The sequence below is a fragment of the Gastrolobium bilobum genome, unplaced genomic scaffold (genome assembly GCF_033153095.1).
Source record: "Gastrolobium bilobum isolate Gb01-03AN ecotype WA unplaced genomic scaffold, APGP_CSIRO_Gbil_v1 utg8540, whole genome shotgun sequence".
Classification (NCBI taxonomy): domain Eukaryota; kingdom Viridiplantae; phylum Streptophyta; class Magnoliopsida; order Fabales; family Fabaceae; genus Gastrolobium; species Gastrolobium bilobum.
Window position 1 is genome coordinate 266,892 of NW_026898089.1, and position 15,702 is coordinate 282,593.

At 32.7% G+C, this 15,702-nt stretch overlaps 1 protein-coding gene across 1 annotated transcript; it reads right to left on the minus strand.

The window, feature by feature from the left end:
- Positions 1-13,093: 13,093 nt before the first annotated feature.
- On the minus strand, positions 13,094-14,878 carry LOC133312785 (protein kinase PINOID-like). The gene is made up of 2 exons (XM_061514050.1): positions 14,295-14,878; positions 13,094-13,953 (listed from the first exon to the last, which is right to left on the minus strand). Exons 1-2 carry the CDS (start codon positions 14,870-14,872, stop codon positions 13,155-13,157), a joined length of 1,377 nt encoding a protein of 458 aa, XP_061370034.1. The 5' UTR covers positions 14,873-14,878; the 3' UTR covers positions 13,094-13,154.
- Between the last annotated feature and the right edge of the window lie 824 nt (positions 14,879-15,702).

Consider the following 15,702-nt stretch of genomic DNA (forward strand, 5'->3'; position numbering starts at 1 on the left):
AAGGCTATCCAGCCAAAAGCTTTGTTGTAAATTATGAGATGCAGAAAATCAATACAACGTCATTTATTTTTAGTTTCAACGTGATTGTCTTTAGTTCTCCCAAAGTCTCCATGTTGGGCACGGACTCGGAGCTTCTATGTCCTTTGTGATGATGGTAAAGCTCAAGAGGTTTTCATTATCTAGATTAACATCTTCCTCCCACACCATGTACTCTGGTCTCATAATAATTATTTTTTGGTGAAATTATGTTCCATTTAAAAAAAAAATTAAGAAAAAGAAATTCTGCCTCTCTTGTGTGGCCAATTCATGGGGAATGAAACGGGGTATCACTTTTGTGGTAGAATTCTCAGAAATTTGCTCTTGGCCAGTAGGTTCTAGCATGCTTGTGTTGGATATTTGTTATACCCTAATTGTTTAATTGATTTAAAATATGTTTTGATGATTACAATATAAATTTAATTGATAATATTTTATTATCTTGAAATTACTATTGAGCCGATTGTTTGAGATTTCAGAATAATATTTATTATGATTTAAAATAGTATTTAAGATAAGTGAAGATTGCATGAAGATTGGAGAAAATATGAAAAATATCATGAAGAGAAAGAAAAGTATGGGATCAAGTCTGATAGCTTCAAGGAAAAAATAGTAAATTTAATAACTTGCAGATTTTTCCACAAAGATGAAGATTTTATCTTGGGCCGCAAGAAGATGACTTTTTGGAAGAGATTGGTTGAAGATGAGAAATGGGTTTGGGAATTTTTTGAGGTTGGTTGAAGTTTAGAAATGGGTTTGGGAATTTTTTATGAGACTGACATGTTGCGCATAGACCCTGTATGCATGAAATGATGTTTGACCAAGGTAATTATAGTGGTTGAATCTAAAGCATAAGCCCATCACCGAGTGGATATTGAAGTCAAAGAAAAATACAGCCCAACAAAGAGAACCAATTTAAGAAGAGTTGAAGAAAGTGAAGATAAGCTTCAATAGAACATGTAAAAGCTGTTAAGGAACTTGATCTTATTTTGATTGCCTTAGATATTTGAAAAGCAAGGATAAAAACTGGTTTTACAAACAAATCTCTGGATGGATTTTTTTATCTAATAAACCACCCTTTTCAAATATTGTGGTTGTTTTTAAAATCTTCTAGATTATGATTCAAAAATAAAAAGGTCTTTTTTTTTAAAAAAAGAAGATAAAGAGATTATCTGAAAATCAGTCCTTCAGTCTTTTGTGGTTATAAAAATAAAATTCCATTCCGGAGGATCACAAGCAGAGCATAAGTTATAATATTGTGGCAATCAAGGCATAATCAAGGTCTCTCTTTTAATGCTCATAGGTTTGCTATTGTATCTCTTTGCTTATTCGAGAAGCACATGGTATTTCTATTATTAAATCTTTTTGTTAGCTTAGAGTTAAGCTATTGTGCATGATTGATTGATTCTGTCTGAGTTGACAGAAGGTGAGTTATTGGTGAAGTGTCATTTGGGTGGCTGAATAGTCATTCAGATTTGGGGGGTGTGAATTGTATAAGGGTAGTGTAGGGCTAACCTTGTACTATTATTTTTGGCTCTTTTAATGAAGTGTTTTTGACCAATTGGAGAGTTTATCCAGATTGGTGCCATGGGTTTTTACTCCTTTTGAGCCAAGGAGGTTTTTCCACGTAAATTGCTGTGTGATTTTGGCATGCTTTATTTTCTATTGATTATCTTTGAAAATCTCTTTTTGTTTTTAAAAAGATGCGAAAATTTTATAAATTCAATTCACCCCTCTTGAGTTCATCTGGGACCAACAGTTTGGTCTCAACAACTCTGCAGGTTTTGGCCTGAAACATAATTTGTTGAGACATAATTGAAAGTAACATTCTTCTGATGTTGGATGTATGCCTACATTTGGCTGAGGCTCTCTTGTGAGGAGACGTGTTAGAGTATAATATAAACCATTAAAGAGGCCTTTACCTAACCGCTTAAATTTTTTGGGTTGAATTGGTTCTTTATATGGTATCAGAGCTTTAGTGTCATGAGTCCAATCCTCACCCCCCAAACTTTTTCTTGTGGAATTTCTTAGCACAAATAGGTGGACCTGTGTATTATTCACCCTTCATGGCCAATGGACTGTCATGTGAGGGTACGTGTTAGAGAAATATATAAATCATTAATAGTCCTTCAATTAATAGCTTAAGCTTTTGAATTGAATTGATTCTTTACATTGTATCAGAGCTTCAGTAACTATAAGGTCACGAGTTCGATCCTCACTACCTCCACTCGTGGAATTAAATAAGATAAGGTAAATAAAAAATTGGGCTTGTATAATATCCACGCTTCAAGCCCAAAGGGCTCTTGCGTGAGAGGGTCTGTTAGAGAATAATATAAACTATTAAAAATGTCATTACTCAACACCTTAAGGTTTTGGATTGAATTTGTTCTTTACATAGTAGGTGGACCTATGTATTATCCACTCTTCATGTCCAGTTGGCTGTTGTGTAAAAAGACGTGTTAGAAAAATATATAAACCATTGATGAGTTTTCACTTAATAGCTTAAACTTTTGGATTGAATTGATTCTTTATACCCTCCATTAGTTCCCATTAAAAATAATCCAGAAGAAGCCCATGCCAAACAGTTCCCATTCCTAACAAAATGATAACGAAACTTAAAATCGAGGACAGTAATAAACATTTTTACTTTAGCTAATGGTATGATAATGCATAAACTAAGCTAATGACCCCATAATAGAACACAAATTAATAACTATTAAAAACTCAACCCACATAAGTCGTTTTTAAATATGAATTGCAATTTACAACTGCTATGTGCATAATAAGTGCTCCAACTCTTAGGAATATATAACTGTCAGATGACTCCTTATACTACAAAGCAAAGATGAACACGCATGAACGTGCACGCCCAGAATGCAATTATGAGCAGAATAAATGTCTTAGTTATATGCCAATTTGAAGAAAATAGAAATTTTGATACTGATCCTAGAAGGGAGAATTTGGGCCCAAGAGAAGAAAAATGTCACGGAAGATTTGGACCGGGGATGGGCCAAGGTCCCATCACGACCCATGTTTCCATGGTATACTTGATTGGATATATACTATTTGTTTATGATCCTTGCTTAGAAGTTACATCTAATTAACGAATGGAGTGTTGAGATTATTGAGAAATATAGTTCCACGTTGGTTGTATGGACAACTAATGTGAGATTTATAAGGCCTTGGGCACTTCCATCTTTTGAGCTAACTTTTAAAGCGATGACATCAAGATTCTTAAATTATTGCAGCGGTTGTTTTTAATCCATGCTTATTTATCAGTTGAGTCACTCATATCGTCATATTATCATCATAATTTTTTCAGATGTTTTTTAAACTCCTATTTTGAAACAATATATATGTACTTCTTGTATTAATTTTGTGCGAAGATAATGGTTGCAGTTGCACTGCTTATCAAACTAGCGTGGTGGCAGGGTAATAAATATGTATGTTGGCTGTCTTCGCATTAATATATACTATATTTGATTAATCCTACCTAGGCCTAGGCTTCAGGCTACATATTTTCTCCAAACACAGAACAAGAAAGGTCAACAATGTTCTGCTGCAGACTTTCATTGATCCCAAGATGTTATATTTATGTGGCTATTGTCAACTATACCGACCCTTCCCATCAAAATTTATTAGCTCTTCAGAGACGTACTCTCAAACTCTTCTAAATAATGGTGGATAAACATGGATATATCCCAATTCCCAACCTCGGGCAAAACACCTCAATATTTTTGTTTTTTTCGTTTACGTAATTAAGGGCAATGCTAACTCACAGACGAGTCAGAGTTGGCTAATATCAATTCCCATGCTTAGTTGCAAATAGTCAACTAAATATAGTTTTGCTCCCAAGTTAACATAGTTTTTTGCATCATACGATAATAATAGGTATGAGGATTTTGTTGACAAGCTTGGTTTATGTCGGTTGGAGTTTATAGGTCAACTTATTTATTTAAATGGCGACAGGGGATCAACGTGGCTGTTCCCAGTGAAAAGATAAAAGTATCAACTTAATTAACAAAATAAAGATTTATTAAATATCTCTAGTATTATTATACTTTTAATCATTTGAATTTTAGATGTAAATTTATATAAATAATTTAATAGGCCTATATATTATTGGTCTTGCTCAGCGAAAGTCATCTCAAAACTCTTGTACCTATGTAATAAATTTTAGACTTTCCTTGAAGTTTCAATTTTCAACCCAGTTACCAAAGTCATGACTTTCCCACCATGCCTAGTTTGTTACGCTTAAACTCTGCACTAATAATTTGAGAAAAAAGTACTCTAATCTAAGATTATTTATAACATAAGTAACTAATGATATATTTATGTTTAATTTTTTTAAATTATGATCACAAAATACTTTATATTAAATAATAATAAATATTTTTTTATTCAATAATAAGTTTTTACTATAATTTTATGATGTAACCCCTGCCTAAATTTTGCAGAAGATTGATCAAGTAAGAAGTTGACATTCGGAGAACCGATCATTATTCTTTAGAGACAAAACATAAAATTTAATTAATTCAAACAGCCAAATGATAAAAAAAAGGTTGCGGATTACTGGAGTTGGTTAATGGATAACGATGGAAGGAAGTATTTTTATTTATTTTTTGAAAAATTAGTCTTATGTTACATGTGATAACTTTTTCTCTTACACATTCTTCGATAATAGTTTCACTTTTTTCATTTCTTTTCTTTTTATTTTTCAGATGGTGGAGCTCACAAATTTGTCTCTATGACATGAGATAATTTATCTCCTTTAACATAAAATTAATAAAAAAAAAATTTGGTTACAATGGAAGTTATAAGATTTAGGAAACATCGACCAAAGTGTCACTATTTGAAAAAAAATTATCCAAATATCACGTGAATAGTATTTTTTACCAGACTATCTACCATGAGACATAATTCGTTACGACTAGTAGCTAATTATGTTCGACAATGATTTTGTGACACGTGACACATTTTCACATAGAAAAGCTGACTGGACAAAATTTGTTACTAGTGATAGCGAATTTGATACGCACTGTGACCATGTGTCACGAAATCATAGGCGAACATAATTCGCTACTAATCGTAGCTAATTGGTCGCGTGAAAATCTGATAAAAAATACTATTTACATTGCATTTAGGTACAAAATTTACCAAATAATAACACTTTCATCACTGTTTCAGATTTAGGTTCAATATGCTACTGGCAATCTTGCTTCAGATGCAATCTTCTTACAGTGAAATAGTCTTAAAAAAAAAAAAGGTTGGCAAATGAAGAAAAACAAAAGAAAATGAAGAGAAGTAGCCAAATGGCAGGAGGTGATTGGATGAAAAGTAGACATATAACGTGAAAAGGGTAAGTGAAGGGGGTGGGGCTGTGTTTGTGAAGAAGAGAGGGGACAATGGTTTAAAGTGAGGTGGGTAGGAGTGCCTGGTTGGCAGGAAATCACATGGAACAATTCCATCGCTATTCCCATGACATATGTTTGTGTTGTGTTGTGTTGTCAATTGAGACTTTCCACATCCTCTTTCTTTCATTCACATTGTAATTTCCTTATCAATCATCTCTATCTGATGCTTGGGGGAAATATTTTCACTCACAGGACATGTTACATCTTTTTTAAATATAAATACATCCCACTCACTTAATTATATGTAAAGAACTTATTAAAAATATGTGTGTAAATACAGATAAATGAACAAGTGTGTTTTTATTTGAAGTGGGTATATTATGTACTAAATAACATAATATATATATAGGGAAATATTACTCTCCTTTTACATAAGGTAACTTATCTCATTTTCTCTCACTTCGATTTTCGCACCCCACTTTTTTCTTCTTTTTCTTTTTTCTTGTAATGGTGGGACCCACCCATTTTCTCTCTACCACATAAGATAACTATCTTATGTGGAAGGAGATTAATAAAACCCATATATATATATATATATATATATATATATATATTGAGATAGGATATTATATTTATATTTTTTATGTCTATTTTATCTATTTTTCTTTAACACAATTAGATTACAATATTAAGAGACTAGATGAATGATAAATGTGAATTAAGATTTTGATATAATGATGTTACCAAAAAAAAAAAAAGATTGTGATATAATGATATTGAAGAGAAATAAATAAAAAACGAGTAAAAATATATTGGGGAGAGATCTTTTGACTCCAGAGTAAGATTTAGAAATCTTACTTCCCATCTTAACTGTTGATTTGCGTTCATCTAACGGTTGTCATTTATTTGAAATTAGTAATTCATTAACTGATATGACTCAATAAACTATGACAGATAGATGGATGAAAATCAACGGTTAAGATGAGGTGTAAGACTTCTAAGTCTTACTATGAAGTCAAAAGATCTCTCCCTATATATATATATATATATATATATAATTTATTTCTAATAATCACAAAACAACTTGTTTTGAAGTTTGAGAAAAAAATATTTTTATAGTTTTAATTTATTCTAAAATTATATTGATTTTTGTGATTAATTTTTTTTTTTCTTAACCCAAAACGACGACATCTTGTGTTTAAACCCATATATCTATATAAGGAGGGATATATTTACAACCTAAAAGTTTTACAATCTCTTACCACCAAATCTTAACCATTGATTTTCGCTAATCTAACTGTTATAATTTATTGGGTAACACTTATTAATTAATTATTAATTCTCAATAAACTATAACAATTAGATTGCCGAAAATCAACGGTTAAGATATGGTGGTAAGAGGTTGTAAAACTTTTAAGTTGTAAGTATATCCTCCTTTATATATATATTCTCGGATGTTGAGATGGAGATGAGATGACACAACATAACTAAACAAAACATGACGCACGTCTCAGGCGCCACGACGCTTATGCGATGCTTTATTAAGTGTTTATCTTGTATGATGAGTGCGTGGAAAATGAAAAAAATTATTATACTCCCTGGGCTCACCACTTATTCAGTGATCCCTTTCTCATAAATGGAAAATATTATTCCATTCATATCCTTCTCTTTTCGGTTTTTTTCCTCTCAATCCCTCCCCTTTAGAAGTGTTCGTGGTTTAGATTGGATTGGTTTTGAAGCAAAAATCACTCGATCCAATTCCTTCGGTTTGATCATTTAAACATTCATTCAATTTGGATTTTTTTAATATCCGCTCAATTCCACTGAAAAATTAAAGTCTTTGAATTTAAACAAATCTTAAAACTCATGAATAGTTAAAATAGATTTATAAATAATAAAAAATTAAAACAAGATAGTTTGCTATCAATAACAACAAGATTCCAAGTCTACAAAACAACAAGATTCTAAGTCACCATCTTTTAAAAATAATAAATATATAAAATACTGGATCGGTTTTCACAAATCGAAAATCGATCAAATCCAATTAAATTATATGATTTTCTTTCAATTTTTGATTTTTCGATTATCAATTTTTTGGTTCGGTCACTGTGGTTTGAATTAGTTTGGATCGATTGATGAACACCCCTACTCCCCTTTTGTGTTTTGGGAAGGGACCACCATTCTCGTGGCCCACCAAAAAAACATCTTGTGGAGAATAGCATTAGCTTATTTTATTTTTTTTATATAGACTTAGTTTGTAGTAAAATTAGATTTTATAGACTTGTTTGTAGTTGAGTTTGATTTTTCAAACTTAGATTTTGTTAAAAAAGTGAGTTTATAAGTAGTGATATATATTTAAAAATTTTAAATTAAAAAAAATAATAGAAGTAATTTAAAAAAAATTTTTTGTTACAATATTATATTAAAAAAACAAGTAATTTGATTAGTTAACTTACATTTTTATCTTGCAACATGTTCTACAAGTTACATAAGTTTTTCGAAGAATGCCGATAGTCGTTTGTTTAAACTCATATTTTAACAAAGCGGAAGCGCACTATTCTTAATTTTTTTATTCCAATAGAAAAATATTCTCTGAAGGTCAGTATCTACAAATTATTCTAATGCATAGCCTTTGGACTTTTTGATTTGTTGCGCCTTTTTTTCAAAAATATCTTTTAAAGTTGAAACAGTTATTGGATACGTGCCTAATTTCTCGTTTCTAGTTTCACGAAACAAAAGTAAAGAGATACCTACATTTGAATTGATCCAGTAACTAACTATATTCCATATTTGGGAGACAAAAAACAAGTTATATACATGCACCCAAAAAGAAAGAGGTTGGATCCTTTGACACCTCATCTTATAGCCGTTAGATTAAAAAAGATCAATGGAGTCACATGCTTACAAATCAGAGTCGTTGATCTTTTTTGATCTAACGGCTATAAGATGAGGTGTCAAATTTAAAATTTGACACCGGTGTCAAATGATCCTACCTCAAAAAGAAATATGCAATGTACAAATAATTTTTGTATAAATTATATTTATGATAATTAATCTCACGTAATCAAAAGGATCACAAATGCTAAGTAATTTGATTAGTTAACTTTCATTTTTTTTTTGGGTACATCAAAAACTTCTTGTCTTATCACAAGCTGTAAAGGTGGTATATTGTTTGTCTATACACTGCATGCTGTGACATGTCAAAACATATCCTGTTAAAAGTCCTGCAATTCTTTACGTGAACCGCACATTATGGCTTTCAACATTCCTCCAATTGTAAGATGCCATATCTATAGCTAATAAAGAAAAACACCCTCGTACATACTATCACAATCTGTGGCATATAATTTGCAAAGATTCACATTGCATGTATACGGAGCTAGAAGAGTGTTGAAATGAAGTTTAATTCAACTACATACTTGCATTGAACAAAGTTGCAATTAAACTGAAAATTTTTAAAGACTTTTAGGGAGCATTTGGTATAGGAAAAAAAAAATTTTAGCCAAAAATCTCAATTTTTAAAAATATAATTTTTACATTCAGTTTATGATAATATTCGTAAATTTAAAATTTAAAAAAATTCAGTTTTCCGAAATTCTTGAAGAATTCCGCGTCCTGAACGCTCCTTTAATATGTCTAATAATGAGACGCCTTTACCGTTTTTCCGAAAGTGTTAGTGTCAAACATAGACGGTATCCTATATGCATAATGTGAAAATATTACTAAAAGGAAACTGATTAATGTGAAATGTAGTTTTGTAAAATCACATTTCTTCACAATGCTACGAGCTAGAAACACATCCTGGTACTCATAATTGGGATTGGTGATAGTCAGATCGACAGACAGGCATAATATAAGTACACATGTTTTTTTTTTTTTTTTTGTGTGTGAATAATATAAGTACATATGCTGTATTTGTATAATTATAAGGAATATGAAATATTTGACAAGAATTAATTTCGACCAAATTATTATTATTATTATAGTTTAGTGAATGTCTTTTTAAAAAGACATAAGTTATGTCATTTTAACAATTGTAACTATGCATTCTCAAAAATAGATAATTATAATATTAAAATAGTATTTTTTTTTCTCTTTTTAATTCTTTGTATCAAAGTACTAGTAGGTCATATATAGTATGTGTATTGTGAAGAAAATTTTTGTTTTGTTTTGTTTTTTTTTAACCCATAATTATAAATTAGAACGTTACTATTATGTCGCTGTTTTCAGATTTCAATATTTTAGAATATAAATATATTGATAGGTTTTTTTTTAATAGAAGAAAATTAGAGACTTGATACTCAACAAAAAAACAATAGACAAAGAAAAGACTAAAGATTCAACAAAAGACGTAAACAAATATTATGATGTGAAAACTAAAAAAATACAACTTTAATATTATAACTATATATTCCTGAAAATACATAATTAAAAGCTAGATATAAATTTGTATTCTTTAAAATAATACTCTTTTTTTCCTTATTATTGTTACTATTATTATTATTATTATCATCGTCTACTGCACAGACACAGTCACATACCCCTTTCGTATTTTGCTATATTGCACCGACATCGATACGAGACACGGGATATAACACGACACTCCGACACATTAATTCTAAAAAATATTAAATTTTGACGTGTTAGAACACGTTTTGATATTATATAATATTTTTAATTTATGTAATATATATTATATTTAATATTCAATAATTTAACAAAAAAATAAAGTTAAACTTATAATACACATATATTTTGCAAAGAAACATAAGATATCCCAAATGTTTATGTTAAACTCAATAAAATGATAATCGTAATATAACGAATCTAATATTTGAAACTCAAAATGCAATGCAATGTAATCTTTGAACCTTTTTTGAGTCCTTGCAATTAGTATTAGAGTGTCAGAAGTGTCAGTTACGATTGAAAAATGTCAAACACAACACGTAAGAATTTTTGAAGTATCAGTATTTCATAAATATTTCGAAAGACGTTTTAGGCCTACAAGCCTAAAGCAGCAGCTCAAGTTCCAAGAGGTTCTCTATGGTGTTTTTGTTCTGAGTCCCCCTCGCCGTCTCTTGTAGAAGCAAGTTAAAGAAGATACGCTTTTTACATTAATTTATTTAAAAAAAAAAAGAAAAACTACTATTTTTTTTTTTTTTTTTTTGGTAAACAGAAAAACTACTATTTTATTAGTTCAATGATACCTTATAATCTGACACTTCAAACTAATTTATTGATTTTGTAGTAATCAAATAAATAAATTTAATTTTGATATATCATTATAGGATTTTATAAGAGTTATATTGTAGGAAAAGTGATTATGTAATGTTATAGATATTCATTTTGCGTGCCGTAATTTTTTTTTTCTTCAAAAAATATGGGTCCCACAAAATGTTGTGTGTGTAAGAAAGTTTGTTGTGTCATGTTAAATGACAAATACAAACACCGTCATTATATTGAAAAAATCACAATAATATCAAAAAATGTGTTATTATATCATTTATAATTAAATTTAATAATTAAGAGATCATACTAAACAATTTATTTTCACTAACCATACATATAATTTAAATTCTAATCAAATAACAATTCATATGACATTTTGCCAACAAATGACGTTACTCATGCATCATTTCGCATCTTTCTAAGTCGACGAGTTTTGATTTATACATCGTTGACCTTATAGTAAGTCAAAGCATCAGCTTCTGGGTCTTAGAACCTTGTTTGCAAATGATAATTAAATTCAAATAGTTTTGCTCTTTTCCAATGTCATTTCCATTGGAAATTAACATTTGCGTGATGAACCCTTTGGAAATCAGTTTAAATTAAAATAATTCTCTACATATACATGGATAATGATAACAATACAATTCAAAGAGACATATAGATCAATTGAAAAAAAGTAATTCCCATCTAACCAATGATCTCGAGTTCAAAATCCATGATCCAATATAATATAAAAAAAAGGCATATTATTTTTCAATATTGACGGAGACTGTAAATGGCAAAGAAATTAAATTGTATGTAATATTAATATATATTAAATGATATAGTATCACATTTTTTTTTATTACATGATAAAATAATTTATTATCAAATAATAATACGAACAATATATATATTAAAATTTGAGTAAATACCATTTTTAGTCCCTTACAAAAATAAATTAGTCAGTTAGTCCTTAACAAATTCAAAGTGGACCCATTTAGTTGAAATCGTGGTCCCTCACAAATTCAAAAAAGACCCATATTAGTCCCTCAAAAAGACTAAAATGGGTCCACCTTGAATTTGTTAAGGACTAACTGACTAATTTATTTTTGTAAGAGACTAAAGTGGGGACAGTATTTTTTGTTAGCAATCAAAAAGAGTCTTTACTCTTAAAATTTCAACTCATTTGTGTAAAAAAATTATACTTTTTCTTAAGATGGCTGATAGCTATCACTAATTGATTAACGAAATGTATTCTTTATACTTGTGACATAGTATATGATTTTCTCCCCTCTTCCTGCGTGTATCTGCGCATCTCAAAGCGGGAAGCAGAAAATTAAGCATGGAATCTTTTATATAGAGTAATGCCTAGTTTTTTTTTTCATGGTCCTCTGTCCCCAAAGCATTCCATAAAAGGAAAAACAGACCCAAATTCAGCTTTTGAAGGCACCTACTATGACGAAGATGATAACCTCGATGCCGTCATACGGCAACCAAAAAGTGTGGCAACGTTTGTTATATATTACACGATCCCAATTTCCACATTTCATAGCTTCAAAAGAATCGAAATCTATTTCCTAATAATTTAACAAGACTATATATCATGTAAGAATCTTAACTATACTGTTTATTCTAATATTTTTCTCTCTCTTTCCTTATGATTATTAATTTATCCTTAAATAATTAAGATTTGAGAGTTTTACTAATCTCATGTTATATGAGATAGTACTCTCATGTAAGTGACAAAAATATGTGAAATCTACAATGTAAAAAGAAAAAAAAAATTGACACGAAATTCTATGAATGTATGACATAAGATAACTCACTTATGCAATATGAGACTATTATTTCCCATGAAATAATCATGTTAAATTATATATGAGATGATTCATTTCTCTCTTTTTCTTTCATGTTCTTCCTCCTTCACATCCGCTCGCCATGCATCCAATTTTTATTATCATAGTCAATGAAACACCGACACTTCAAAAACTCTGATGTGTCATGTCCGACACTCCAACACGCTTTATAAAAACTCAAAAAAAGATTCAAAGATTGAGTTGAGTTGCGTTTTTAGTTCTAACTATTACATTCATTGGATTACTATTACTATTTTATTGAATTTAATATAAATATTTGTAATATCTTATATTTTTTTACAAAATTAATGAGTATTATAAATTTAACTTTATTTTTTATTAAATTATTAAATATTAAATAATATACGAAACATAAATTAAAAATATTATTTAATATCAAAACGTGTCCTAACGTGTCTAAATCAAACATTTTTTAAAATTAACATATTTTAAAATGTTGTGTTGTGTCCATGTCCCGTGTCTACATAGATCATAATCACATACAGTCTCGTAGACATCCCAAAAATATAAACAAAGGTAAAAGAAATGTGAATGTAAGTATTAAACTGTAATATAATTTAAAAGCAAAGTTAAAAAATAAAAGGCAGATCGAATTTACACATACGTCACCCGCTAGTTACAAAATCTGGGGGCACCGACTGAACACGTGCCGTAGAACGCGTTCATCGTTGAAGTTTCAAAAGTAATCAAACGACGCCGTTGGCTGTTGTCTACTACTACTACTGCAGTGTTTGTTGCCGTTGCCGTTCACGGGCAACAACGGTGACGTTTTGTGCCGTCTCAGGCACGGCACCTCCGGCGGCATCACCATCCGAATCAGCGCCAGGTTGAGCCCTGCGAAGAACGGGTGCTTCTTGACGTCAGCAGCGCCTCGCTTAGACCCGAGCCTGCGGTTCGCGTCCTTGTTCAACAACCGAGACACCAGGTCCCGCGCGTGCAGCTCAAGCGTGCTGGAGGGCGTGGTGGTAGGGAAGGCGAGGGGCTTTTTTAAGATGTTGCGCAGCGTAGACTCGTTGGTTGGTCCCGCAAACGGGGTGCGGCCGTACAGCAGCTCGTAGATGAATATCCCGAAGGACCACCAGTCGACGGCGTTGCCGTGAGAGTTGCCGGAGGCCACCTCCGGAGACACGTACTCGTGGGTCCCAACGAAGGAGCAGGACCGGGCCCCAACAGGTTCAGCAACGAAGAGCCGGTTCGACTGCAGGGTTTGGACCTTCCTGGACCGGAAGACTCGCTTGGAGAGGCAGGAGAAGGGCGTTGAGTAGGGGCGGGTGTAGGGTAATAACTCAGGTTGTAATGCAGGATCTGGTGATTCAACGGCTGGGATTGCGTCGGAGCATAGAGAGAGATCAAAATCAGAGAGCATGATGTGACCGTCTGATCTAACCAGCACGTTTTCCGGCTTTAAATCCCTGTAGATGATTCCCAGCATGTGGAGGTACTCCAATGCCACCAGTACCTCAGCCGCGTAAAACCTGTAACAATAATATTTCCCACTTAAATAAATAAATAAATAAATGAATAAATCAAACAACTTTATAAAACAGAAATAATGTGGTGCCTGATTTAGTGATATTGATCAGGGTCTAATAATGGAAATTTGCGGCTAACTCAGATAAAATCTCACCTAAACAGTAAATAAAATAAAATTAAAAATTAAAAAAGAGGATTAATATAGTTTAAAATTAAAATAGAGAGAAAGAAAACAAAAGGAAATTCCAAAAGAAGGGGACATTTTCGGAAAGAGAAAAAGCAGGTGAGAAAATAACAAGACTAGAGAAGAAACAAAAAAAGTGGCAGAATGATTTTTGTTTACCTTGCAGAGGAGAGAGAGAAACGCTTGTTAGGATGGCGGTGGCGCAGGGAGTGCAAGTCCCCACCGGAACAAAACTCCATCACAATGCAAGAGAAATGAGATGCCTCGAACTCTGCGTACAGCGTAGGGAGGAACGGGTGGTCCAGCATCTTCAGAATCTTCCTCTCCGTTTCCGCTCTCTGCGCCTTCTTCTTCAGCGCCACCGCCTCCTTGTCCACCACCTTCATGGCGTAGAAGCAGGCGGTTTCTTCGTCGTCGGATTCGTCGCCGGTGCCGTCGCGGAGGCGGCAGAGGTACACGGTGCCGATGTCGCCGGCGCCGATTCGGCGGAGGAGGTGGAAGTCGCGGAAGGTGAGGCCGGACTTGCGGCGGTAGGTGGCGGAGCGTATGGCGGAGTAAGCAAAGTCGGAGGAACGGTGAGGCTTGATGGAGAGACTCTCGGGCGATGAGGTTGGGAGGAGGTCGAAGGAGAGACGGCTGAAGCTGGTGCTACAAATGCTTTCGCTGCTCATGGAAGTTCGCTGGGTGGAATTGAGAGTCTCCAAGCTCATACCAGAATCACGGCCACTCTCTAACATGGTCGCCAACAACGGGTCTTTTCATAGAAAGAAAGAAAGAAGGGTCTTTGATTCTTTGATTCAGAAGAGAACCAATGAAGATTTGAACAGTCACTGTAGAGCGAGAAAGCAGCAGTGCTTTGAATGCATAAAGATTGAGAAAGTGTTTAGAGAGGAGGGAGGGGTGGTTGTGTAGTATTTATGCTGAGGAGGTAAAATTGAGGTTTGAAACTGAGGGCTTGTCGTCGGCACGTGAGAGTGTGAGTTTTGGCACGTGTTAAGACACCTAGGCCAAGGTATTCCTTTAAACTGTACCTAACTTAGTATATATAATATAAGGATGGGTAGAGGTTATAATTTATGAAAATTTAAATAATTCTTAAATATCATAACTATAACTATAATCGGACAGTTTTCCTATATAATTTTATTATTTTAAATGAGTTATAAACATTACCACCGTTATAAATGAAACCTCTATTGAAGTAGCTGAAAATGACAGATATATAACATATCTTGGAGCAGCTGAATTGAATTGTGATATAAAGAAAACACAGCATGTACTTGGTCCGGAGAAAAACACGAAGTCAGGTTTGAGAGAGGATGATGACGTGGGGGGGCATGGCATGGCATGGCACGTGCTGGGGAGGGATTGTCGCGTGACAGAGGTTGCTTGGGATGGTTGATTAAGCTTTGAGAAATTAGTGGGGGGCTGGGCTGGGAACTTGGGATGAGCGTGTAGTGCAGATTGTGGGAAGCTTTTTTTGAGAGTGGTTTTTTCTTTCTTTTTTACTGAATGGAATGGCAGAAAGGGCGGTGTAAGGGTTCAGCAAACCCAGGCACTGGTCAAC